General features: G+C 47.4%; 1 protein-coding gene and 1 non-coding gene across 2 annotated transcripts; both read left to right on the forward strand.

Moving 5' to 3' along the window:
* Positions 1-837: 837 nt before the first annotated feature.
* SNTA1 (syntrophin alpha 1) lies at positions 838-27,483 on the forward strand. Its single transcript, XM_024559508.3, has 8 exons — positions 838-1,288; positions 4,497-4,682; positions 19,590-19,794; positions 23,233-23,440; positions 23,578-23,708; positions 25,662-25,858; positions 26,573-26,760; positions 26,844-27,483. Exons 1-8 carry the CDS (start codon positions 979-981, stop codon positions 26,934-26,936), a joined length of 1,518 nt encoding a protein of 505 aa, XP_024415276.1. The 5' UTR covers positions 838-978; the 3' UTR covers positions 26,937-27,483.
* LOC112304305 (small nucleolar RNA SNORD22) lies at positions 3,900-4,020 on the forward strand. Its single transcript, XR_002974748.1, has one exon. It is a non-coding gene; the product is annotated as a small nucleolar RNA SNORD22 (small nucleolar RNA).
* Positions 27,484-27,706: the final 223 nt, after the last annotated feature.

A 27,706-nucleotide genomic window follows, 5' to 3' on the forward strand; every position in this document is an offset into this window, starting at 1 on the left:
CCATTTCACAGGTGAGGAAATTTAAGCTTAGAGAATTGAAGTGACGAGACCAAGGTCGACATTGAGCTAACGGTGTCTGATCAGGGATCTTAAACCAGGCCTCCTGACCCAGGGTCCCACCTTCCAGTCCTCTCCCCTCACACCGGGAGTAGTTTGGGGTTTTACAGATAGGTCTCTTAGTGTGGGACTTCAGGTTTTTTCTGTATTCGACTGTGAACACATCAGGGAGTTAATCTTCTAAACTCCCTTAGAAGTGGGGACTGTGTCGACCTCCTCCCTGAACTCTAAGCAGAGCTCGCTCTCACCTCAGTAGGCGTGGCCTGTAAGCGTTAAAGCCACGCCCATACTAACCACGCCCACAGGCCAAAGCTCCTGCCCCACTTTGGGAAGCCCCCTGTAACCTTGCCCGCCGCTCGGGGTCTACCACTGAAACTCAAGACCCTGGGATCGAGCGCTCTGCCATACGTAGCCCTGCCCTGAAGCCCAAAGCCTTGCACCAGGCAGGATTCACGTGTCTTTTTCTTGTGCTCCTACGTGCTTGAGCTACCGACCCCGATCCCAACGGCCAAGCCCAGCACAGAGTCTCCTCCCCAGGATCCTAGGGCTGCGAACCCGACACGAAGTTCCACCCCCATCACGACCCCGCCAAGCTCCCGCACCTCACGGGCTCCTCTCCTTACTTCGTGGCCTCGCCCCGACGCCCTTGTGATCCCACCCCGCCAAATGTCCCACACTTCACATCCTTGGGATCCTCGGCTCACCCCACCCTGCGGCTAGCTTGCCCGCAGCCACGCCCCTCACCCTTAGCCACACTCCCGGATAGCCCCGCCCCCAGAGGCTCCACCCCCAGCGGCCGGGGGTAGGTTGGCGGCCGGCCCAGCCGGGCCCCCGGTGCCCTCTGTCCTGGGCGTTTCGTTGGACCGGACCGGACACTGCAGGGCAGGGCGAACGCGGCGGCCCGGGGGCTCGTAGGCGAAGATGGCGTCAGGCAGGCGCGCCCAGCGTACCGGGCTGCTGGAACTGCGCACCGGGGAGGTCTCGGGGGCCGGCAGCGAGCGGTGGCAGAGGGTTCTGCTTAGTCTGGCGGAGGACACGCTGACCGTGAGCCCCGCCGACGGCGAGGCCGGCCTGGAGCCCGGCGCCCAGCGGGAGCGGGAGCCCGCGCAGCTCAACGGCGCCGCGGAGCCGGGCGCGGCGCCCCCGCAGCTGCCCGAGGCGCTGCTGCTCCAGCGGCGCCGGGTGACTGTGCGCAAGGCCGACACTGGCGGGCTGGGCATCAGCATCAAAGGTGGGCGAGGGGGCACCAAGGGCGCACGGGTCTCAGGGGCTGGCAGCGTACCAAGGACATAGAGTTGGAGGACTTCTGTCTGGGGGTAAGGGGGTTTGAGGGGACAGAGGCAACCGAGGGCATCCGGAGCACCAAGGTCGGAGAGTTTCGAGAGTCCCAGGTGTCAGTCATAAAGCAGAGGTGTGGAGGGGGTTGGGGACGCACCAAGGACACGTGGGTGGGAGTTCTGTGTGGAAGCACAGAGATCTGAGAGAGGTTATCTCTCAGGGGTTGCATGGACATGAAGGACAAGAGGGGCCCCCAGGAGAGCAAAGGATGGAGAAAAGGGGTTGAGGCCTGGGAGGTCACTAGGGCGGGGAGGGGGGAGTCCCCGAGACACAAACAAGGTGAGGGCTAGGGTTAAGGCCTGCAGTTTAAAGCAAAGGGGTGTATCGAGATGAGGCACAGGCTGAGCTTACAGACAGGGGGCTAGAAAGGACCTAGAAATCTGAGGACCCAGGAATGCTGTATACTTGGGCTGAGAGCTGGGTTTGAGTTTCTTGATCTGACCATCTCCACTTTGAACAGAATTGAGAGGGGTGAACATAATTGTTGTTTGTCTCTGTGAGCTCTCAGCTGCCAATACAGCTTTTTTAGGGTGCAACCAGTCTGTATTTGAGGATCACCTGTGTGAACTCAAGTCACTTCTCATCTTTGGACCTCAATTTCCTCAACTATATAACGAGGCTTATAATAGAGTTGTGATGTTTCTATAAGAAAAGGAATCTAAAGCACTCACCCTGCCAGCACATAGTAGGTGCCTGGTTAATTATTGCTGTTAGGTAAGAGGGAAAATGGAGGCCAGGAGAGATTTCCAAAGCAACTAGATGTAGTGCTTAAAATCCCTGCACACCCCAGCTGTTGGGTTCACGATTCCTGTCACAATTACTTCTCATGGGCTCAGCTCCCAGCAGTGTGCTGCCTGCCTTGGAAAAGGGTGACAGCCTTTGTTTCATCCTGGATGTGCACTCTTCCATCTTCCTGGTGCTGGCTCTGTTCCTGTGCTTCCAGACCTTTTGGCCTGGGTGAGGGGGCGGGGATGGTGGTGTGTGCTAGGTGCTGTGCTCGGTACTCTAGGCTCATAATCCTCTTCATCGTGGCAACAAGTAGTAATAGGTAGGGAGCATAATCATTATTTTGCAGGTGAAGAAACTGAGACTCAGAAAAGAAATGATTTTTCCCAGGATCACACACACAGTCAATGAGTGGCAAAGCTGGGATTTGAATCTTAATTATCAGGCCGCTAGATACTGCCCCGGGGAGTTGATCTTTCCTGTGGAAGAGCAAATCCCTATGTAGCCAACCAAAGGGGTATAAAAGAGGAAAATGGGGAATCCAGGGAGTGGGCACCAGCCTTACCCCCAAACTCCAGCATGGGATAGGGCAACAGATTAATCTAGATATTGTGCACTTAATGTGTCAAGCAAGAACTGACAGTTAATACAGAGTTCCATTTTGCAGATAGACAAATAGACTTAGAGAGGAGCAGGGACTTCCCAAGGTCACATAAAGCTACACCCTAGTGCCATACTTCAGGTGGGGGTGAAGTTACTTTTAGGAAGTATCAGGGGAAGTACCAGGCTCATTGAATTCCTTATATATATAGATTGGGCTGTCGTTGCCATGATAACCCTCCCTCTGGGGTCCAGTCCAGCCCAGGCAGCCAGGAATGATCATAGTTTCACACTGAACTGAAGTCCCCAGTTTCAGGCAGAGCAGGGCAGATATAAATAGAAACCCCTTCCTTTCCTAGGCCTCGAGCTCTGTGCAGTACAATGTGCAAACTGTTGGGCCTGCATGGGGGTCAGGAGAGACTTCCAATCCTGCATCTGCCACCAATTTGTTATGTGACCTTGGAATAATGACCACCCTCTCTGAGCCACTTATTCCCCATCTTCAGTATTTTGGAGACGGACCACTGTGTGATATCCGAGGGTCCTACTTTCAGTCTGCCATAAGTATTGGTTCTGAAGCTGGGAACCTAGGTTCAAATACATACTGGCTTTGCCACTTACTAGCTGGATGACCTTGGGCAAGGGGCTTCTCTCTGCATTTCTCTCCACACTTCAATTTTCCTGATAGGAAACTGAGCATGTCTATGTGATAGGGGTGTTGTGGAGACGCAATGAAACACCATTGACAGCATTTAGCACAGTTTGGCACTTGGTACGCGGCACTCATGTGAACTGCTATTCCTTATTTTAGATGGATATTTAAGAGTTTGGCAATAAACCAATTCAGTAAAATGTATTAACTTTTTGTTGTTTTTTGCATCAGAGATGCAATTCAGATAGGCCTTTGAAATCTCTAGACTTTAAGGCCTTGGCTTCCAGCCTGGATCCTGGATTGTGAAACTTGAAACCATGGCAATAGCTAATTTTATCATAATGCCAAATTATGGGATATCAGTGGGTTTCCCTCACTGTGGGAAAATTGCTTAAAATGCAAAATATTCAAGAAAAATTCACAGAAGCACCTTATAAGTTAGTCAAACACTGCTGAACATCCAAAGCATCGGACCAAAAGATCCAGTGACCAAACTATTACATTAAGAATTTAGAAAATGACTTTTTCCCAGTGAGGAAGCACTCACATGTGTTAATCCTGTTCTAGTTGCAGAACCTGTGAAGATGAACCCGCTGGGGCTGGGGGAGAAGAGGAAAGTTTGTTCCAGATGGAACTGTTTGAAGGATCATAAGGGTTTCTATACATGGGAAAGGGAAGAATAAATCACCTGTTGAAAGATTGCATATTTTTTCCAGGTCCAAAGAAAGAGTGAAGCATGTGTAATGGACTCCAACTCTTGGAAGAGATCAAAAAAGGAATTTTCAAGCAATTTCTTGTATAATCTAGCTGTTCAAATTTGCATATAATCATTTCAGTCTTTATAAGTAAAAGGGTTTTTTTTAAACCTTCAGAAAGAAAATGACTTATCAACACTATTAATGTCTTAAACTTCTAAGATTCTTTTTTTATTAAAAAAATTTTTTTTAAATTGTTGTTCAGACTTCTAAGATTCTTTGCTGAAATTCTCTTTACCCTCCCATCTACGCTTTCCCAGCACTGGCCTGGGCACCACAAGAGGCCTTCACAAATAATTTTGCCTCGACGTGACTCCCAAGTGTTGGAGTGTCTGCTTCAGTTTTATCCTCTTTCTATGCCTGTGCAGGAGGCCGGGAGAACAAGATGCCTATTCTCATTTCCAAGATCTTCAAGGGCCTGGCAGCTGACCAGACAGAGGCCCTCTTTGTGGGGGACGCTATCCTGTCCGTGAACGGGGAAGACCTTTCCTCTGCCACCCATGATGAGGCGGTGCAGGTTCTGAAGAAGACAGGCAAAGAGGTGGTACTGGAGGGTAAGCACTGGGGAACCTAGGGTGTTTAGTTGTTCCCCACCTCCCAGGCCTCATACAGTGGGGACGGGGAAGTGGGCAGAGTTGGAAACAGAAACAGAACTTGGGGACCTGCCTTGAGAGGGGCGGGGGTGGGAGAGTCAGCCCAGAGCCAGACAGACCTAGGTTTCATTTCCTCTGTCCTGCTCTCTACCTTTGTGGTGAGTGAGTGACTCGAGGGAAGAGAGAGGAAAGGACTAGAGGTGGGACCACTAAGATTCTTTCCTGAGGAACCAAAAGAGCTCTTAAGTTCAGGTTCTTCTGGTACTCAGGGGTCCTAAAACCCTGAGACTCATCTTCCTTTGGGAGCGGACTTGGCCTTTATGTAGCAGAATATCAAATCCAGCAAGGATCAGAGAGGTTTGTTTTTGTGGGGTTTTTTTTTTTTTGGTTGGGAAACCTTGGAGATTCCCCTCTACTATCCCCTCACTGTATGGTCTTAGATGAGACCTTTGCCTCCTCTGGGCCTCAGTTTCCTCATTGGTTGTTGTAGCCCTCCTGCTGTGGTTGTTGCATATCTGCCTTTTGCCATCTCTCTCAGGAGGTTTCTGCTTTGCTCAGCCCTTTCCTCAAACTCCATGCTGCCAGTTCCGGAAGTTGTGGGGGCCAGAGGAATGTGTCTGGCTCATGGCCCAGAACAGACACAGGGAGGTGGTGGGGTGATGGAGAATGCCGTGCTGGCCTGAGCCCCAGGCCGATACTGACAGGTTACCTTTGTTTCTCCTATGAGGTCTCTTAAGAGGCCACCGAAGCAAACAGCCTCTGGGTCTCTGGGTGGTCTTTGGCATTCTTGTGGTCCTGACCTTGGTTCTTTCTCAGTTTTGTTTTATTTTTACATTTTAGGTGTATCTATTTAAATGCTACTGGTGTACTTTTTATTTATAATAATAATAATAATATTAATAATTATTATTTGTTACTGGTACACTTTTAATTTTTATTTATTTGTTTATTTCTTACTGGTGCATGTAAAATTTTTTATTTATTTTTCAATATTTTATTTATTTATTTATTTTTCAAGAGGGGAAGGGAGGGAGGAAAGAGGGAGAGAAACATCAATGTGTGGTTGCCTCTTGCACGCCCCCAACTGGGGACCTGACCAACAACCCAGGCATGTGCCCTGCCTGGGAATTGAACTGGTGACATTTTGGTTCACAGGCCAGCACTCAATACACTGAGCCACACCAGGCAAGACATAGTGGTGCACTTTTTAAATACACAGTGTATATTTTTGAAAAGCCAACTCTGCAGTATTGGTCCCTAAAAGCTTAAGTACATCAATCATATTTTAACAGCAAAGGTCAATAACAAAATCACACATAAATGATATGGATGTAAGAGACATTTTCTCCCTGATGCCTCATTACTTTGATACTTATAGCTGATAATGCAGTTTGAGACAGTTGAAATTCATCAAAATGTCATATTTTGGTTGACTTGAAAAGCTCTTTTAGTTTCTGCTGTTTGAAAGTTTAGTCTATAGAGGGCAACAGTTTTTTAAAAAGATTTTATTTATTTATTTTTAGAGAGAGGGGAAGGGAGGGAGAAAGAGGGAGAGAAGCATCAGTGTGTGGTTGCCTCTCACGCACCCCTCCTGGGGACCTGGCCTGCAAGCCAGGCATGTGCCCCGACTGGGAATCAAACCGGCAGTGACCCTTTGGTTCTCAGGCTGGCGCTCAATCCACCGAGCCACACCAGCCAGGGTGCAAAATTTATACTGTAGACACATTTCTAATACACACTGAGGTCCCCCTTAGACCCTCAGCTCCTCATCTTTAGGTTGAAAATATCTCTATCTAGGTTCTCAGTGTGGATCATTCTGAGAAGGTAGCGTCTCTGAGTGTTAGATACTTGAAGCACCTCCTGGTTTAGGAGCTAATATCCAGACCTTCCATCTAACTCGTTCATTCCATTCCTTCCTCTCTAAGTCAAGAAACATTTGCAGACACCTACTGTGTACCTAGTGTGCAGAACAAGAGTCAGAAGCTAAACTAGACCCAGGTCCTCTCCTGAAGGAACTCATCATGTAGTGGGAGAGATAAAACACAAACACTTGACTCCTCCACACAAACTATTTAAAAATCAGTTTCTAAAATCCTGTCTGCTCTGTGGCGAATCTCTGGCCTTCGGTAAGACCCTTGCCTTCTCTGGAACTCAGTTTCCATATCAGCAGGGGTTAGACTGGGACAGAGATGACTGATAGCTTTCATTTTAAGTTTCAGCTTCTCTCGTGGTCGCTGGGAGTTCCACATTTAGAAAGACTGGGAGCTCTTGTCTGGAACCAGCAGAAAGGAGCTGGAGTTGATTAGCAAGAATATAGCAGGGAAGAGAAGTAACGTGTACCATCCCAGGACTGAGGGTCTCTAGTGCTTATGTTCTCTGAGACTTTTCAGAGGGCAAGAACTTTCCTTGGTAAACCCTGCCCCAGGCCTCCAGCTGAAGCCCAGGACAGGACTTGGCACATAGTAGGCACTCTATAAATGTTAGTAATTCACCTCCTGTTTCATTACATTTATATAGAATTCATAGTATTTCCTCCTTAAGTGTTTAGTAGCATTCTCCAAGGAAGCCAGCCACCTTTATTTATTTATTTATAAATTAAACATTTTTAATTGAGTTTAGAGAGACAGAGAGGAAAGGTGGGGAGGAAGAAGGAGAGAGAGAGAGAGAGAGAGAGAGAGAGAGAACGAGAGAGAGAGAAAGAAACACCAACCTTTTGTTCCACTTATTTATGCATTTCTTGATTGCTTCTTGTATGTGCCCTAACAGGGGATGGAACCTGCAACCTTGGCGTATCCAGACCATGCTGTAACCAACTGAGCAACCCGGCCAAGGCTGATTTTTATGTCTTTAATAGGGGGACTTAGAGGGTGTATTTTTTCAATACTACAATAACTTTATTTTATTATATTTTTACTTTTCCCCCCTCCACTTACTTTATTGTATTTTTTTCCATTACTGCTTATCCCTCTTATACCTCCTTCTCCCCTGCAATCACCATCCTGTTGTCCATGTCCATGAATCCTTTTTCTATTTTTTTTCTTGAATGAGTTTTCACAGTTTATGTCTTTCAAAGACTTTGTCCATTTCATCCAAACTATCAGACTTATTGACATAAAGTCATTTATTATTCCTCCCTTTTGGATGAGAGCCCTCCTCTGGTTTCTCTCTGCCCTCCCTTTGTGCTGCTCTCTCTATCCGGTGGATTCGAGGGCACTCTCAGTCTCATAGCTGAGCAAACCTTTAGATCACCAACATGTCACAGGTGCCGAGATAGGGTCCGCCCACGGATTGGAGCAGGAAGTGGCCACTTCTCTCTGGGTGGTTAGGAAAGACTTCTGGGGGACAGGATGCTAGCACTTTATGAACAATAAGCAGACATGTATAGAGGGTGGAGGAAGGGCATTACAGGCAGGAGAGCTGTGTGAACAAAACCATAGAGGGGTGAAGTGACTTCACTTACCTGGGGACTTGCCTTGGAAGTAATTCAGCTTTCCCTGAGCTATGCTGTGAGGAAGGAAGTGGAAAGAGGAGGCTAACCAGACTGACAGATCCTGCAGGGCCTTGAATGCCAGGCTAAAGGAATTGGACTTTCTCTGGAGGGAAAGAAAGAACCATTAAAAGGTTCTCAGCAGGGGCTGGCACAGTCAGCTCTGGACTTTAGCAGCATCAGTCTGGTTTGGAGGGAGGCACCGATAGATGCAGAATGGCAATGAGGAGACTGGAGTCATGAACGGGAGGGAGATGGTTTGATCTAAGCAGGTGTGGGTAAGAGGAAGAATCTGGAGGTTGTGGCCTTGTTAATTTTCCCCAGCTTTTTCTTAGATGAAGTCTTTTTTGAGCTGCTTTTCCTGGCCCAGCAGGCTTATGGAAGGAGGTTTCGGAAGGCAGCAAAGGGATAAGGGTTGGGGTGGGTACCGGGGTCAAGAATCTTTGAGTTGCATGGATGATCTGAGAAGCCTGAGGACGTGAGGGAGCTAAGATCCTGAATTGTGTCTGATCTTTGAGATTTGGAGGAGTCTGGAGAAGCTAAGGGGCTGGGCAGTGGCCTGAGTCTGGAGCCAGTGTTCTTGGAAGCCTGTCTGGGCCCGGGTTCTTTGCTAGAACCCAATCACTGGCCACATTGTTTAGAACTTCCCTGCCTCCATCCTACTCAGAAGGCTGCCTCCAAGGGGCCTGTCCTTTGTATGAGAACTTGGCAGGGCAGCTGGGCATCTTTCCTGAGGCCTGGGTCTTGATGGGTACAGAGCTCCCTGAGAATGGCCTAGAAGAACAGAAGTCATGGCGAACTGTGGGTGCCAGCCAGGTATCTACTTCTCTGGCCTAAGTCAGGGGCCCAGCTGGGTATCAGCAACCCCAGCCTGCCTCCTGGACCTTTTCTTCTGTGACGTCAGCGGTTTGCACAAATGTCTTGAGCCTGTTCTCAGTCACAGGGATGTGTTTGTGAGCAGAGTCTGGGCCCAAGTTGGCAGCCAACACACCTCCTGCTGCTGCTTAGAGAGGCCCACTGTGTGCACAGACCTGGAGCAGAGCTAGCTGGGCCCTTGAAGAACAGGCCTGCGGGAAAAGAGGAGATAGCCAAATGCCTCCCCTCTCTCCACCCCCAGTGTAGCTGGCGAGATGGGCAATACTGAGCCTGTGGTACATTAAAAAAATAATACTAAAGAACAGTAAAAATTAATAAAATTAACTTTGGTACTTTGTACAAAAGGAAAGTACATCCACATAACTTTAAAAAGATGCTGGAATAGAGTTAATGTGTATATAAAAGGAACATACAGTAATAGGGATTGCTTTTAATCCCTGTGTTACAGTCACCAAGCTTTGTTGAGAATAAACAACTTTATTCAAGTCATACAACCAATGAATTGGCAAACTCAGAATTCAAACCAAGGTCTGTCTGGCTGCAGAGGCCACTATTGCCTCAGCCTTGAATAATATCTGCCTTGTATGGTTATTTGCAAGATTGAAAAATAATATGTGGAGCCCTGGCAGGCGTGGCTCAGCAGATTGAGCAATGAACTGTGAAGCAGAGGGTCATCGGTTCGATTCCCAGTCAGGGCACATGCCTGTGTTGTGGGCCAGGTCTCCAGTTGGGGCATGCAAAAGGCAACTGCACATTGATGTTTCTCTCCCTCTCCTCCCCCCTCTCTAGAAATAAATAAATAAAATCTTTAAAAAATAATAATAATAAAAATAAAATAAATAAGTAAACAAAAATAAAATGAATCAGAATTACATAAAATATTAAAAAAATAGTACATGGAGAATTTGAGATCTTGCTGTCCAGCATGTGTTGCCAGTTTGGCTCAAAAAAAACTCTTATAAAAATTAAAAAAATATATATGTAAGGTGCATGTAATGTGTTGAGGCCAGTGCCCACTGTAAACACTTAGTTATTTATTTTATGTGCTCTTTATAAGGATGAGACAATGTGTTTGAAGTGCATAGCACAATGTCTTCCAAATGGTAAGCATTCAATAAAAGTCAACCTTTATTATCATCACATCAGTATCAGCAGCGTTATTGTTTTCTTCAGTAAACTCAGAGGCCTTAGAGGGCAGGAATCATGTGCAGTTTGTCTCAGCCCCAGGCCTGGCGCTGAGCCCAGCGCATATTAGATCTTGGTGAGTGTTTGGGGAATAATCAGTAGTGTACATCTCTGACATTTTCTACTCTATCTTTAACCTTGTCAGTTGCAGTTTACTTCCCTAAATGTTTCAGAAGGGGCGGAAGGCTCAAGCTGGGCATGACTGACTCCTGAGAATTTCTGTCATGAGTTCTTATAACTCCAAGTCCAGGCTCCTGCCGACTTCTCCCCTGGGAGATGGATGCTGCCAGGTGCCCTGCCCAAATTTGGCTCAGTACATCACCACCATCAAAAATGGGATGTTATTAATGACTGAATCTAATCTGAGGTCACCCGCGTCAGCTTTGCCAAGTGATGCCATGCTCCTGAGGTGCCTGTGGGACTCTTGTCCTAGGACCAGAGTCATGAATGTTGCTCCGGTCCAGTCCTCCCATGACTGCAAAGACCTGTTGTTCTAATCATTGTTTTCAAGGGAACATAATTTGGCTACACACACACACCGCACACACACGCACAGCTTTGGGCCGTGTGACTCCCCACAGGCAAACTTTGGCTTAATGCAGCCTTGGCCTGTTCCCTGGATCTTGATTAAAACTCCTGTAGGGCTCTGGAGGGGGTTCTGGCCTTAATTAGCTCTGTGAGCCTGGCTGCTGCTGATGGTAAAGGAAATAATAATGATAATATGATTATTATAGTGATGGTAGTGTCTGCTCTTCATGGAATATTTACAATGTGCTAGGCACTGTGCTAGGTGCCTTCCATATGTTATCTCAATGATTTCTCAAAACCACCCTGTGAATTAGGTATATTATTAATCCCATTGTGCATATGAGAACAATGAAACTCAGAGAGGTGAAGCTACTTGCCCAAGGTCGCACAGCAAGAGAAATGGAATTTGAGCTCAGATCTGTCAGATGCAAAAACCCATGTTCTTAAATGTTTATACTGCAGTGCAAGTCATTTAACCCATTTGAGACTCTGTTTATTCAATTTATTCAACTGTTCAATAAGGACACAGATCCATTTCATTGCAATGGTGCAATTAGTTGAAGATGTGTTTGTGAGAGTTGAGCTTGGTGCTTGGTACATAGTAGGAGCTCCATGAGTACTTCTTTCCAAGATCTTAGAACCTTTTGCTTCTAGAAGGGTTGATGAGGGCCTCATCCCTGAATCCTGGCTTAGATGACTGGAATGTGGTGGTAAATATATATATTTAAAAACAAGATTAAAAAAATGTAAAAGTAATATATGCTTATTAAAAAATCCCAGGAGAGTGTAAAGCAATCATCTTTTCATAGGGATAACAACTGTTGATATTTTCACATTCTTCTAGAAAGTTTCCACATTTTTTTCTTTGTTTTGTTTTAAAGATTTTATTTATTTATTTTCAGATAGAGGAGAAAGGAGGGACAAAGAGAGGAGGAGAAACATCAGTGTACTAGAGAAACATTGATTGGTTGCGTCTCACTCATCCCCCACCAGGGACCTGGCCCACAACTCAGGCATGTGCCCTAACCAGGAATCAAACCAGCAACCTCTTGGTTTGCAGGCTGGTGCTCAATCCACTGAGCCACACCAGCCGGGGCTCCACATTTTTAAAATTTTATTTTATTTAATTTTTTTTTATTTTTAGAGAGAGGGAGGGAGAAAGAGAGGGAGAGAAACACTGATTGAGAGAGATGCATTGATAGGTTGCCTCTTGGATGCTCCAACTGGGGACCTGGCCCACAACACAGGCATGCACCCTGACTGGGAATTGAACTGGCAACCTTTTGGTTCACAGGCTGACACTCAATCCACTGAGCCATACCAGTCAGGGCTCCACATTTGTTTTTATTATTTAACAAGTTGAAGACATATTTCCAACTCAATACACATGGGGGGAGAGAGTCATCGATTTGTTGTTCCACTTAATACATTCACCGATTGATTCTTATACGTGCCCCGACAGGGGATCAAACCCACAACCTTGGTGTATCGGGATGAAGCTCTGACCAACTGAGCTACCCAGACAGGGCTCATTCTTTTTAATGATTGTATAACATCCCATTATTGAGATTTGTACATTCATTTCACAAATATTTATTGAGCCCCCGTCTCTGTGCTGGGACTCAGTGTAGACACTGGTGATATAGCCATGAACAAGACTGAGTCAGGATGCTTGTATTTTGTATTTAGCAGCCCTTACCCATGGACTTCCTAGTTGTTCCTCGCCCCTTGAACAGACGACAGTGTGCTGTGACCTCTGTGCACCTATGAGCATTAATCTGAAGCAGGGCTCCTGCAAAGGGGTATTGTTAGGTCAAAGAGTTCATGAGCCTTTAGGATCTTAGGCGGTGTCCCACGCTGTGCAAGGGTGTGGTGAGGTGAGATGTTTTTGCTCCAGAGTGTGGCAACCTAGACTCTGTTGATCAGTCCTGCTGCAGGGCCTGCCAGAGTCTCGAACTATTTATAGTCCAGCCTAGCTAGACCAGCAGGACTTTAAAGGTCATCCCTTCTAGAGCCTGTTGTGATTCCATGTCCACTCTGTACCATCCTGGGTGGCAGGGTGGGCAGCCTGGACTTGAATCATTATAGTATCTAACTCAGAGAGCTGGTGTATCAGTGCTCGTTATATAGGCAAAGAAATTGAGGCTCAGAGGGACCCCCTTGGGACTTGCTAAGACCAGAGAGCAAGTGACATGGCCTGGATTGAAATCTTTGTCTGTCACCACATTGTGTATCTGTCCCTGTATACTGTTACACTAAGAACAGCCCCAGAAATAATAACCATACTACTGTTTATTGAAGACCTATTCTATGCCAGGTGGGGCAAAGTGCCTTTCAGATACTGAATCTCAATACGCTGGGCAGTAGATATATTTTGCTCCCATTATAAAGATGAGAAGATAGAGGCTCACAGAAAGTCAAATCACTTGTCCAAGGTCACAGAGCAAGGAACTTAACCCCAAGCCTGCCTCACTTGAGTTTAATTCTACATGGTCTCTCCAGGCTAAGAAGCTCCAGGCCTGTCAATATTCATTCATTTAACAAATGTTTTTATTTACTGATTACCTAGTAGATGTCAGGTACTCTTCTAGATGCTGGGGATACCTTACTAAACAAGAAAACAGGTCCCAACCCTCATGGGACTGCCATTTTGGTTGGAGGAGAAAGGCCAAAGACTAGTAAACAAGTGGATAGATTGTGCCATTTCAGGCGGGGGCTGGTAAGTGGTCACCCATTGAACGGACAACGAACAGCTTGAGCTTAGAGGACAGTCTTCGGCCAAGACTCAAAGCCAAGATATTCAGTCAGAAACTGAGATAATTTATTGAGCACTGGGATAAGTACTGAGGATACTGTATTGATCCAAAACAGATATATTCCCTTTTCTTTGCAACACATATGTTCCTTCCCAGTTGTCCTGGGCCAGGCAAATGATCCTGCCTTGTCTGTTCCTTGTGTTTTTAGTGGAACCTATTCCTGAGTCTTTGGGGCCGGGCCTGGGCCCTGGCTTGTCTCCTTGGCAGAGCCCGGAATCGGGGCCTCTGGAATGGGCAGTGTTTGTGTCTGTCTCGGCTTCCCTGAGGAGGAAGGGCCCACTTGTCACTGCTTTATCAGGCTCCTGGGCCAGGAGCTTGGCTGGGGAGGATGTGGGTACCAACTGGGTCTATCCGTGGAGTCTCAAGAATGCTGGCCACAGGGCCACAGTCATGCCCTCAGCTTTTCAGTCCACTGCCTCTGGGCAGCTTTGCCCTGCTTGGTAGGGTGACTCAGGTAGAAATCAGAGCGGAGAGGAGGCCCCAGAACTGGGCTATTTATGGTCACTCTCTGGGGCCCCTAGGACCTCACCCCTGCTCTGGGACAGGCTGATTAGTTTGTGAAATCCAAGCCCTGTTTTGGGCACCAGCTGGTGTGCTGTCCATTTATAGTTCTGGGACAGCTTGAGTGTGCAGGGGCTCTAGCGGTTTCTCTGGCTTAGAAGTTGACAAATGTTCATTTGTGGAACACGTACCATAGGAGATCCCTGCTGCATTCTGGGGACACAGATGAGTCAGATGGGGTCCCCACCCTCACAGTGCTCCCAGTCTGGTGGAGGAACAGATCTCCACACAGACGGAGGGGAGTGGGCTCTAGGGAATTGCATGGTGATGGCTTTGGTGGATCCAGCATGGGTGTCTGGGAAGGCTACCTAGAGGGGTGATGTTTGAGCTGAGCTGGGACCTCCTGGCCTGTCCTTTCTCCTGCTGAATGAACCTGTTCTGCACTGACATTCATTTCTCCAGTCACAGAAACTGACTCTGGGTTTGAATCAAGCCCAGTTTCTGTCCTCTAGGAGTTCCCATGTTGGTAGGAGAGACAACCCAACACACAAAATAACAACAGAGTTCTGAGAAGTGTGGGGAGGGGTGGCTGATAGGTAAGAAATTCATATTTCTTGAGTCCCTAACCTGTGCCACATATTTTGCATCATCTCATTTAATTCTAACATCTCTCTGAGGTATTGGAATTAAATCTTTGTCTGTCTTTCACCACACTGTGTATCTGTCCCCGTATACTGTTACACTGAGAACAGCCACAGAAATAATAACCATACTACTGTTTATTGAAGACCTATTCTATGCCAGGTGGGGCAAAGTGCCTTTCAGGTACTGAATCTCAATATGCTGGGCAGTAGGTATATTTTGCTTCCATTATAAAGATGAGAAGATAGAGGCTCACAGAAAGTCAAATCACTTGTCCAAGGTCACAGAGCCAGGAACTTAACCCCAAGCCTGCCTCACTCCAGAGTTCTCTAGTAACTCCCTAGAGGACTCTGGAGAATGACATTGTCATTCTTTTATAGACTAGCATTTCAAGTACCAGGGAGGTGAATTACCTTGTCCATGGTCCCACGGCTAGACAGTGCTGGAGGTGGAATTCAAAACCAAAAGTGCTTATCTCCAAATGATGTATTAAGGGTATTCTGTGCAAAGGTAATTGCATTTTCAAAGATGTGAAAGGTTGGAAGCTAAGAAAGAAAGAGAGAGAGAGGGAAGAAAGGAAAGGAAAGAAGGAAGGAAGAAAAGAAAAAAGAAAAGAAAAGAAAAGAGAAAAGAGAACAGAAGAGAAAAGAAAGAAAAAGCTTCTGAGAACTCCCAGGAGATCGGTATGATTGGACTACTCTATGGTGAAATGAGGACTGTGGCAAGAGGTAAAACCAAAGAGGTAGGCAGGGCTAGGTTCTGGAGAGCCTTGAAGTTGGATGAAGGGTAAAGGGGAGCCAGAGCAGGGCTTTGAGCAGGGTAGGGGCATGACTAGTTATAGCAGGGAGATCAATTGCACCCCTGGGTGGGGGTGGGGGCTCTGTTAGTCAGGATGCTTTTGTCTGCAAGTGACAGAAACCCAATTCAAAGGGTTTTAAACATTGAAGAAAGTGTGGGGGTTTTTTTCCAGAATACCTAAAGGTAACCTGGCTTCAGGGTGCCTCATCTAAAGCCTCACCATTCTCAGTGTGTGGACCCCAACCCTTGTGGTCAAAAAGTGACTATCATTGCCTTAGGACCAGTTTTCCTTCCAGCAACTTCTAAAGGCTAGAGGAGAGGAAAGAAAGGAGTGTACTTTCCTTATATCTCATTGTCCAGAACTGTATCACCTGCCTCTTTCTAAACCAATCACAAGCAAGAGGGATGGAATGATCATGAGTATCTTTGGCTAATCAAGATTCTCCACTTGTGTTGTAAGGAAGCCCAGCCTATGGGGCTCAGGGTTCTGTTAGCAAGGAGAAAAGGGCAGGGGGTTGGTTTGAATGTCAGGTAGACTGTGATGTATCCCACCTCTGTCACCCCTTGAGACACAATCCAATATTCAGTCTTGGGGTAAGTCATTGCTGTAGTGATGAGGATGAGTCATTTGTAGTCCTAGTCCACCCAAACTTTGGGCCTAGGCTTAGTTCTCTCACAGAAACCTGCTCTTATTTTCAACATAATTTCTCTTCCAACCCCCCAGACATTTCTAATTCCCTCTCACTTTCACCCCTGTTTGCCTTGGTTCCTATCTGAGCCTCCAAGGACAGTCTCCTGTGACAGAAATAGCTTATCTGGTTTTTTTTTTTTTTTTTTTTTTTTTTCAGGGAGCTGGGCCAAGAACTGCTTCCTCACCCCATCCTGGCTTGTCCATTCACAGTCAGAGCATACTGGTTGGGTCTTGACTGCAGACCTCAGATGTCTAGCAAGCCAGGTGGCAGAGGGGAGAGGAAGGGAGCCTGGCTAAGGACTAGCAGGGATAGACACCTTTTAGTAGGGCAGCAGATCGGACAGCCTGGCTGGGGGAAGACAGACTAGTGCTTGGGCAAGTCTTTTAAACACCTTGATATACAGATTGTCTTCCTGGTAGCTCATTTTAGAGGTGAGGACACTGCTGCTCATGAGAATTGGGAACAGTCCAGATGCCAGGGCACATGTGGCAGACACTATTGGTTGCCTGCCTACCATTTCCCCTTCGTTGTTAAGAGAAGCCTGCTTTTATTGGGTAGAAATGTGCTCAGTCCCAGAGGCTGAATTGCAATTGATCTAAGTCATGACTATTCCCTTTTGGTAATGACTGTGTTAGAAGTGGGCCTGCAACCCACTTGGGCCACTAGGGCTTCATGGAGATGTTTACCTCTCTGATAAGAGGGAGGTGTTAGGAGACAACACTTTTCCTTTATTTTTTTAATTTTTATTTACTTATTTTTAGAAAGAGGGGAAGGAAGGGAGAAAGAAAGGGGGAGAAACACTGATGTATGAGAGATACACCCATCAGTTGTGTCTCTCACGCTCCCAACTGGGGACCCGGCCTGCAACCCAGGCATGTGCCCTGACTGGGAATTGAACCAGCAACCCTTTGGTTCACAGGTCGGCGCCCAATCCACTGAGCCGCACCAGTCAGGATGACAACCCTTTCTTTGTCTCCTCTCTTCCTACTTTGGGTTTTGTCGATTGTCTTGAGCTGTGGCAGCCATTTTGTGGTCATGAGGGGAGGGCCAAGAGAGTGGCAGAGAGGCTCACCCCAAATCTGGTGTCACTGAGCCACTGAAGCCATCCTGAGATTGCCTTCCTCTAGACTTACTGTTATGTGAAATTATAAATATCTTTATTGCTTAAGACATTGTTATCATACATTCTATTATTTGCAGCCAGACTTACCTAATGTATATAGCAAGAGTGACCAAGATGTTTGATTACCAATCAGCCTCAATTGATTGGTAATGGCTGCTGTAGAACACTATGATCGATTCATGATGTATTCCAAGAGCAAGGGATAAAGAAGTGGCAGTGCAAGTCTTTTTATCATCTTGATGTACAGTCCTACCTAGGTCCAGTCCAATACCTGGCACAGAGCAGGTGCTCAACGGCCCCCCCCCCCGACTCCTCTCTTCTCACCAAGACGTTCTCAGCTCAACCCTGTCCTCATTACCTTTCACTTTCAGCTGCTGTGTTAGTGAGATCTTCCTTTTCTAGAAAAGCATGGGATCCAGGCCCCGATCAAGACTTTTTGGATTGCGAACATCATAACTTCTGTTGACATGGCAGCCTGACTTTTTAAAGGACGAGTATCAGAAACTGGAACATTAGCAGGTGCCTGTCAAGGCATTCCAAACTCTGTTTCTCAGCATGCATCTCCACTGATTTTCTCTCATAACCAGCTTTTCCCTCTTCTTTGACCCCACAGCAGAAGGTGGCTGACCTCCATAGCAAATTTGCTCAAGATTCCAGTCTAGAATGTCTCCCAGTCTCAATTTGGGAAGCCAAGTGTGGGTCAGGTGTTCACCCCTGGTCTAGCTAGCATAGCTAGGAAAGAGGAACCACGTATCATAACACGACTTTATGGGTCAGTTGGACAGAGAAGTAGATCTGGACTGCTGTTCTAGAACTGTACTGTACAATACATGGTCACCATTAGCTCTATCTGACTATTTGAATTTAATTTTAAATTAATTAAAATTAAATAAAAAGCATCCTGGCTGCTGTGGCTCAGTGGATTGAGCGCCGGCCTGCGAACCAAAGCGTTGCCAGTCAATTCCCAGTCAGGGCACATGCCTGGGTTACAGTAGTGGGTACTCAAGAGGCAACCACACATTGATGTTTCTCTTCCTTTCTTTCTCCCTTGCTCCCCCTCTCTCTAAACATAAGTAAAATCTTAAAAAAAAATTAAAAAGAAAGCCTATCCCCTGTGTCTGTATGGAGGTCTGTGTGCCTCACTAGGCTGCAAGGACTGTGAAGGCAGGGACCTTGCCTGACTCAAAATAAAAAGTGCAACTCCTTGCTGTGCTAGCCACAGTGTATATATAGAACATGTACATAATCACAGAAAGCTCTGTTGGACAATGCTATTCTAGAAGGTGTCCACTATACTCAGTGATGATTGGTCGTAGCTAAGAACCCCTAGACACCTATATTGGTTAGGGTGCAAGCTATGCTGCTATGACAAGAAACCCACAGCATACTATGGCTCCTTGCTTTCTTAGGTAACAGGCCAAATCTGACATGACATGTCTAAAGTGTCAGCATCCATTTATTTCTGTTTTGTTGGTCAGCCTTCCTTGGAGGACATGGTCAGTGTGGCTCATGTTATCATAGTCAAGATGGCACTTCACCCATCTATATTCCAGCCAACTCAACCCTGCCAGGGGAAAAGAAGGGGGAAGAAAGGGTATGCCCCTTTCTTTAATAGACAGAACTTGATTGTCACACACATCCCTTCTGCGCTCATCTTATTGGCCAGACTTGTTCACATGAGCACTTATATAGCTGCAAGAGAGCCTGAAAAATGAAGTCTTAAGTTGGGAGGCTATCACTATATTGGAGGACAATTAGGACTATCTCATTTAACCCCTCCTTTTTGCAGATGAGAAGACCGAAGAGATAGAGGCAGACAATGGGACAGTGGCAGCACAGTCACATCTCCTGACTCACATCTCGGGGCTTTTTTACTGCCTTGCTGCAGCTGTTGGCCATTACCTTTAAGCAGCCACCCCAAATGTACAAACTCTTCTACTTACTTGGTTAGAACTTAGTCACATGGTCACACCTAGCTGCAAAGGAGGCTTGGAAATGTAGTTTTCTAGGTGGCCCTGTGTCTACAAACCAGAGGAAAAATGAGAGAATGGATGTTGGAATGCGTCTAGTATTTTCTACCATAAAGTCAGAGACTTTAACCTAGAGGAGGATAGTGATATTAGACATAGATTAAACAATTAATGAATTAGTGAAAATTGTGGTGTGTGCTTCATGAGGGCCCATGTCACAGTGGTAACTGCTGACCTGTCCCCTGACCAGTCAAGTACATGAAGGAGGTCTCACCACATTTCAAGAACTCTGCCAGCGGGACCTCGGTTGGCTGGGACTCACCTCCTGCCTCACCCCTTCAGCGGCAGCCTTCCTCCCCTGGCCCCCCACCCCGAGACCTCAACGATACCAAACACATGTCTTTGAAGATGGCATATGTCTCGAGGAGGTGTACCCCCAGTGACCCGGAGCCCAGGTAAGCTTTGTGTGGGGAGCACCTCAGACAGCCATGCCCTGATATTGTTAGGTGGTGGGGCCAAAGGAAAGATACAATGCTTGAACATGGTAGGTGCTTAAGAAATGTTTGTTGAATGGGTGCAAGAGTGAAGTTATGGGGTTGAGGGTGTGCTTTGCTTTTCTCTCCTTACTCTGGGAAGTTCACATCTGAGGAGGAACTTGGTCTGTGGAGAGCCCTGGATTCCAGTCCTGGTTCTCCTTGAACTTAGTCTCCTTTCCTCACTGACCTTTAGATTCCCCATTGTGAACTAAGGTCACTGGACTCAGTAATCCTTTCAAGTCTCTTCCAACTTTGCTGAGGTTCTGAGATGTCTGGTAACATTTGTGTCAGGGCCATGGAAGGTTATCATCCTTCACATCTGAACAGCCCTTAAAAGTTCAATGATGATATCATTGATACCAGCCAACATTATTGTGTTTATCACATGCAATTTTATTTAACTCTCACAGCGACCCTATGAGCAAAGTCCTATTATTTTACCCTATTTATTAGATGAGGACAAAGAGTGGAAGTAAACTACCCAAGGTTAAGCACACAACCAGGAAGGGATGGGACTTGGCTCTCTCTAGGTAGGCCTCTCTGCTTTAGAAGCTGCAGGTGCCTGAGTGATGGTAGTGGTTGAATGGAGTGCACGTTGATCCAGTGGGGTATGCCGTATTGGGCATGGTGTATGTATGGCATAAGAGCCTGTGCTGTGGGTCCTAGTTGTGTCCAAGGTTCAATGTCAGTCAAATACCCAACGTTGGCCTGGAGGGCCAATTAATGTTCAGCATCCAAATCTCCTGACCCTACTTGATGATGTAGCCCTACTCTGCCCCCATGAGGCAATTCACTTACAGATGTTCCACCAAAGGGGCCTTTTGTGTTGAGTGAAGATGACGTGGTGTTAGTCCTTCCTGAAACTCCTAGAACCTTAGGTTAATCGTGATTTCCAGCCTGAACTTGGACATCATCTGAAGCATGTGTGTACATATATTCCTTTCTTTTTTTTTTAAAGACTTCTTTATTGATTTTAGAGCGAGAGAGAAAGAAAAGGAGAGAAGTAAAGAGAGAGAGAGAGAGAGAGAAACATCAGTTTGTTGTTCCACCTATTTATGCATTCATTGGTTGCCTCTTGTATGTGCCCTGATGGAGACTGAATTCATAACCTTGGTATATCAGGATGATGCTGTAACCAACTGAGCCACCTGGCCAGGGCTGTTCATGTATTTCTATATGTGTGCACATGTACATGGCATGTAAATGCAAGTGTTTGTGTGTATGTGTGAGCATTTGCAAGGGTATTGGTATAGATATGGCTGTGTGTTTATGTTAATATTTATATGTGTATATGCATGTATGTACATGTGCTTGACCATATAAATATATCTGTAACCACATGTGTAACTTGAATATAACTGGGGTTCCATATCAGTTCAATATTTCAGTCAAAGGAACACAATTCAGGAACTAAAATATAATGAAAAACATTTCACTTTTACTTAGGGTTACATTGGGCTGCAAGTAGCAGAAATCCTAATAAGTAATGGCTCAAATAAATGAGTGGTTTATTTTTCCACATATTTCAAAAGTCCAGGGTTCAACTGTTTATTTAGCCTGCTATCACTGTTCAAGAATGCCCTCAAGGAATCAGGCTTCCAGCTTTTCCCTCTGCAATTCATTTTAAAAAAATATTTTTTTGAGAGTGTGTTTATTAAAGCTGGGGTCAGTGAGATAAAGGAAGGACTTGGGGTAGAGAAACAACAGGAGGGAGCCTAGGCAGAGCTCTGCTTTGGCTCCAGAAATATTATAGGAAAGAAGTGAGCCATGCTGGGCTGTGTGAATTCACTGAGAAGTAAAAGACACAATCACAGAAGTGAGCCATGGCAGGGCTGCTGTGAGCTCACTGAAAAGTCCGAGAAAAGGGAGACTTGGAAGCAGGTCGAAGGGGTAAGCCTGGGACGCGCTGCTGCTGCCTGTCCTCTTGTTGCAAGTCTCATGGGGATCTTTAGAGATTTGGACAAGTGAAGCTGTATGCCTGAGAGGGAAGAAAGGTGTGGGCATGCTCCAGAGACAGCCTGCTCCTCTGCCACCTTTATTGTGTATTTTCTTCTTTGAGGCAAGATGGTGGCTGCACCTCCAAGCATGTGTCCATATTGCTGACAGGATGAAGAAGGCAAAAGGGAAAGGAAGTTTTCTCCTGTAATTTTGTTCTACTGTTGCATAACAAACCATCGTAAATTTTAGTGTCTTAGAAAATAATTGTTCATCTTTTCTCACAACCCTGTCTGCCTCAGCCGGCCAGTTCTTTTGCTCTATGTGGTGTCTGCTGGGGCTGGAGGTCCAAGACGGCTGCTTTACTCCACGTCCACTGCCTTAGCTCGGATGGTTGGAGCAGCTAGGGGCTGGCTGAGCCTTCCTCTTTCTATATGGTCTTTCCGGGTGGCTAGCTTATTCTTCTTCTCAGGGTAGTTGGCCTCAGGGTAGTTGGATTTCATGGTGGCTTGGGAATGTGCCAAAGTGTCACTTCTGACACATTTTATTTGTCGAACTAAGTCACAAGGTCAAGGAGAGGAGAAGTGGACCATGTGTGCAGGAAGGGATAGATTTGGTGGAGGCCGGTTTTGGAGACTGACTACCACATCTAGGAAAGCATTACCTTTCATTCAGAACTGGGTGACGTGGCCAGCCCTAGTTGCAACGGAGTCTGGGGAAGAAAGTAGTTTGCTTTCTAGAGGTGCAGTAGGGAAGACAAAGGTGAATGGGGTTGGAGTGGGTGTTGCCTGAGCCATCATCCTATTTCAGCCCCACCTCATCTGTTACAGAGAGGCCAAAGGGGGGTAGACCTTTAATGTCTCACAGAACATTTGAAAATCTCCTCCCTGTCACTATTCCCCTGAGTACCTCCCTGGAAACCTTCCCCAACACTTGCCTGTATGGCTTTTTATCTTCCTCCCTTTTCCCTGCTCCATTACTCTAGCTCTTTTTATGTAGACCAACTTGGCCTATCAAGCCTCTTTGGTTTCTGTATTTTTTCCTTCTAATTAGTGCATTACTTTGGTTCTGTTCTGCAAAGGAGAACCTGGGAGATGGCTCAGCAAGGCAGTCCTTCTCCTTAGAAACCAGGAAAAAAAGGCTAGATAATAAATCCTCACATAGCAATCTTTTGGCCCTGTTACATGTGTTTGAGTGTGTGTGTGTGCCTGTGTGTGTGTATACCTCAGTCTCTTGTCCCTATACCCCATGAGGCCTCACCAACTGTGGCTGGATCTCTAGCAGCGAGTATCCCTCTGATTCTCCCGTGGACACCGCTGCGGTTTCTTTTGGTTTGTGGTAGATGGGGTTTTTGGGCCAGATCTCCATTGGTCAGCAACAACAGTGGACAGAACCCCCCCTCTGCCTCCCTTGTGCCTGCAGGTATCTGGAGATCTGTTCAGCAGATGGTCAAGACACCCTCTTCCTGAGGGCCACGGATGAGGCTAGTGCAAGGTCATGGGCAACTGCCATCCAAGTCCAGATCAATGCTCTAATGCCCTGGGTCAAGGACGAGCTGCAGGCACTGCTGGCAGCTACCAGTACAGCTGGGAGCCAGGACATCAAGCATATCGGCTGGCTGACTGAGCAGGTGCCTGCTGGGCTGGGGACCTATTTTTCCCTCTCTTTCCCTCCCCTGGAGCTGACTCTATTCCCATTGTCTCTGTACCCTGGCCCTTTGACCTCCCTCCTCCCTGCCCCTCTTTACTTCTGCCTTGTCCCCTGCAGCTGCCCAGTGGGGGCACAGCACCCACCTTGGCCCTGCTGACTGAAAAGGAGCTGCTCCTCTACTGCTGTCTCCCCCAGACCCGTGAGGCCCTGAGCCGGCCAGCCCGGACTGCCCCACTCATCACCACCAGGTACCCACAGGCAGGCCGGAGTGTGTGTCTCGTCCAGAGCTTGAGGGGATGATACTTCAATGGGCTTTAGAAGCGGGAGGCTTCAGCCCCATTTTGCCCTGAGTTATTCCCCTGGGAGTCTGAAGCTAGTCTCTGCCTGGCCTCGGTTTCCTCATCTGTAAAACAGGGCTTGAAGCAGAAGGACATGAAGTCCAACCAGTCACTTACTGACTGACACTTACTTGGCCCAACCATGGGCTGCATGGTTTGGGGGACAGGGAGCTGACCCCATAGCCTCTGTCCTTAGGGAGCACCAGGTGTGGTAAGGGACACTGACCTAGGAAGAGCCTTTACAATGCAGAAGCAGGAACCACGTAACTCTACCTGGCCTGTGGGGGAAGGCCTCAGGCAGGTGACATTTGGGATGGACTTCCACAGATGAGTAGAAGTTTGTTATTGAAGACAGGGTGGCAGAGCACCTCATACAGCAAGAACAACATAGTCAAAGGCACAGAAGCATAAGGGCTACAGTGTGTTCATGGAGTTAGGAGTGTGCTATCACCAGCATGTAGAACTACACAGGAAATGGAGAGAAATGAGACGGGGAGCTGGCAGGGCTTGATTTTGCAGATCCTCTGTTGCCTGGTTAAAAAATGTTAGCTTTATCTTAAGAGTTGTGGCAGAGTTGAAGAGTTTTAGCCTGGGAGTGAGTGACTGAGGTTGTTTTAAAAGAATCTCTGTGGCTGCCAGGTGGAAAATGCACCTGAGGGGCAGGATGGAAGCTGGGCAGCTTCTGCAGAGAGATGGTGGAGGTGGGGAGAGGGAGCAGATGGAGAATAAAGGCCGCATTTGCATTGAAAAACACTTGGGTGGTAAAATTAGCCCAGCTTAGCACTTGCCAGATGGGAGGGTGAGTGAGGTGTCCAGATGAATGGATGAACGGGGAGGCTTGGAGCTGGTGTCTGGGGGTGAGAGTACAAAGGGAGAGGGTTGGAGCAAAATGCTAAGTTGAGTCCAGAGTGTGTGGGGGATGCATAGGGAGCTTAGATAGGAAGTTTGGGGACTTGTAGGTCTGGAGCTCAGGGCTGGAAAGTGGGGGACCAGGTATCACCAGCAGCTCCAAGAGGAGACTGAAACTACAAGAGAGAGAGGAGTATAGAATGAGGAGCTAAGAGAGCTACAATTCAGAACTCTGACGACTGTTGCCCAGAGAGGGTCAGTGAGTTGCCCAAAATTACGCAGCAAGTGGAAGTCAAGCAGGGTCTGGGCCCTTGTCACCCATGTCTCCTCACCCCGGGCTAAGCTGTGGCCCATGTGTCAGAAGCCTGCTGCCTACTAGGGATAAGTAGGTCATGGATTGCTGACCTGATCAAGTGACTCATTAATTCTGGCTACACATGTCTATTGCACACCTACTATATGACAGGCATTGTTTTAATTGCTGGGAATACAGTAGTGAACAAATTGGATAAAAATTTGTACCCTCGGTGATATTCTAGTGAAAAAGACAATAAAAAACTCACTGAAACTAATAAGTATAATTTCTGGTACCATGATGAAAAGCAAGGCTAGTGAGTGGCAGGGGTACTGTGTTATACAGGGAGGTCAGGGAGCGCTTCTCAGAGGAGATGACATTTGAGCAAAGGTCAGAAGGAAATGAGGGAGTGAGCAATGCAGATAATCAGGGAAGAGTGTACTAGGCAGAGGGTACAGCATATGTAGAGGTGCTGAGGCAGGAGTGTGCTTGGTGTGTTTGAAGACACTGGTACAGCTGGAGCTGTGGGAGCAAGGGGGAGTGTGGCAGGAAATGATCTCCTATATGTCAATCAGCGCTGGTCTGGAAAGTCCTGTCCCCCCATCAGGTGGTGAAGGAGTGACAGGTCCCTTCCCAAAACTTGCCCTTGGCCAAGAACTATTTCCCTGCTGCCTGAGGCCTCTTACTTAGCCCTCTGCCCTCCCCATCCCCTGCCCCAGGCTGGTACACTCAGGCCCTTCCAAGGGTTCGGTGCCCTATGATGCCGAGCTCTCCTTTGCCCTGCGCACGGGCACACGCCATGGTGTGGACACTCACCTGTTCAGCGTGGAGTCACCACAGGAGCTGGCTGCCTGGACCCGCCAGCTAGTGGATGGCTGTCACCGGGCTGCTGAGGGTGTACAGGAGGTGTCTACAGGTGGGTTGGTTGGTCTGGGAGTGCCTCTCTGGTAACGAGTCTCGTATCCCCAGAGACACTCAAGCTTCCATCTTTAGGGTGCTTCAGGAGGGAGAGAGAACATGGGATTTGGGGTCTCTGAGGGCCCTCTGTTTGGGGTGTGTAGGTGCCCTGGTAGGTGGAGACACTCTTTTCCTTGGGGTTTTTCTTGCCTTGACTTTGTGATTCCACTGATGAGAATTTGAGAGATGGCATTCAGAGTAGGGTTGCCAGAATGAAATACAGGATACCCACTTAAATTTGAATTTCAGATAAACATCAATTTTTTTAAAGTATAAATATGTCCAAATTACCCATTATTTACCTGAAACTCACGTTTAACTAGGTAATTCTACAGGTTTCTAAGGTCTCCAAGGGCGATGTGGATGGATCTGCTGATGCCTTTATAAGGAGTGGGCCTCCTGTCCCCCTTTCCACTTTTGGTGCTGCTGGAAGTGGGACTAGAAGTGGAGTATAATTTTTCTGTGGGCCCTCTTTCTTATTTTAGGGTGGGGGTGACTCACTGCCGAGTGGGTGTACAGATGGCATGACAGACAGTGAGCCTCCCATCCCTGGTGGTATTCAAGCCTCACTTTTGGAGCTGCCGGTTGGGGTTTGAAGTAGGGCTTATGGTCTCTGAGGGCCAGCTGTGCCCATTCTGTGTGCCCTCCCCATGGCCGCGTGCCCTCTCTGCAGCCTGCACATGGAATGGCCGTCCCTGCAGCCTCTCTGTGCACATTGACAAGGGCTTCACACTGTGGGCAGCTGAGCCAGGTGCTGCTCAAGCTGTGCTGCTCCGACAGCCCTTCGAGAAGCTGCAGATGTCCTCAGACGATGGTGCCAGTCTCCTATTCCTGGACTTCGGGAGCGCAGAAGGAGAGATTGTGAGTGGAGGGGGAGGGGGCTATGCTCTCCTGGATGCCAGGCTAGATGGAGCTCCTGACCTTTCTCTCCATCCATCCTGCAGCAGCTGGACCTGCATTCGTGCCCCAAAACCATGGTTTTCATCATCCACTCCTTCCTCTCGGCTAAAGTTACCCGCCTGGGGCTCTTGGCTTAGAGGTCACCAGATACATGAGCCCCAAGGAGGGGGTGTCCACTCCATGGCCTGACCTGGCCCTCCACTGACTGTCTGCTCACTACTGGGCTGAGGGAAGGGAGAGGAAAGGAACAAGAATGCAGAGAGACCCAGCCCCTGAGGAGGCTGGGATAGTCTTGGGGACTGGGACCCAGATTCAGGACACAGTGGATCCTGCCTGTGATTGGGTGATCTCCCTGCTGCCCCCGCCCCTATCTCCCCACCAGTGCCTTTTGTAGAGAGATATTTTGTGTACACAGAAGCCATTCCAAGCCTGGGACCTGCCCCTGTGGGGATCCTGACCCCAGCCGACAACTGCCAGCCCTCCTAGAGGCCCCCAAGCCACCTGCAGAGACCCCATCTGAAGCAGGAGTTCCCTGGGGTCTGAGGCAAGAGAAAGAGGAGGAACCTTTCTGTTCATTTCTACCCTCAGGTCTACCACCTTGGGGCATGTGGTTTTCCCCTTCATTCTCTCTTTCCTCCTTATTCTTGGCTAAATAAACGGCCTGTGAGCACATAGGCAGTCTGGCCTAGTGTCTGTGTTTTGTGCCTTGGCCTTTGGGTCCTGCGGTGGTTGGAGCAGACTGGAGACTGGGGCCCCTTTTCTGGGAGGAAAGCAGGCCTTTAACTGTAGGGCCAAAGAGAGAGTGTATTGGTTATCTATTATTGCATAAGAAATTACCCCAAAATTTAACAGCTTAAAACAACAAGCATTTATTATCTTTCAAGTTCTGTGGATTAGGAATTTGAGA

This window comes from Desmodus rotundus, chromosome 6 (genome assembly GCF_022682495.2).
Source record: "Desmodus rotundus isolate HL8 chromosome 6, HLdesRot8A.1, whole genome shotgun sequence".
Lineage (NCBI taxonomy): Eukaryota > Metazoa > Chordata > Mammalia > Chiroptera > Phyllostomidae > Desmodus > Desmodus rotundus.

Coding starts and splice junctions, on each gene's coding strand:
- SNTA1 (XM_024559508.3), top strand. CDS start 979: ATGGCGTCAGGCAGGCGCGCCCAGCGTACCGGGCTGCTGGAACTGCGC. Junction 4,683..19,589: donor CAAAGAGGTGGTACTGGAGG/GTAAGCACTGGG, acceptor TCCCCTGACCAG/TCAAGTACATGAAGGAGGTC. Junction 25,859..26,572: donor TGTACAGGAGGTGTCTACAG/GTGGGTTGGTTG, acceptor CCCTCTCTGCAG/CCTGCACATGGAATGGCCGT.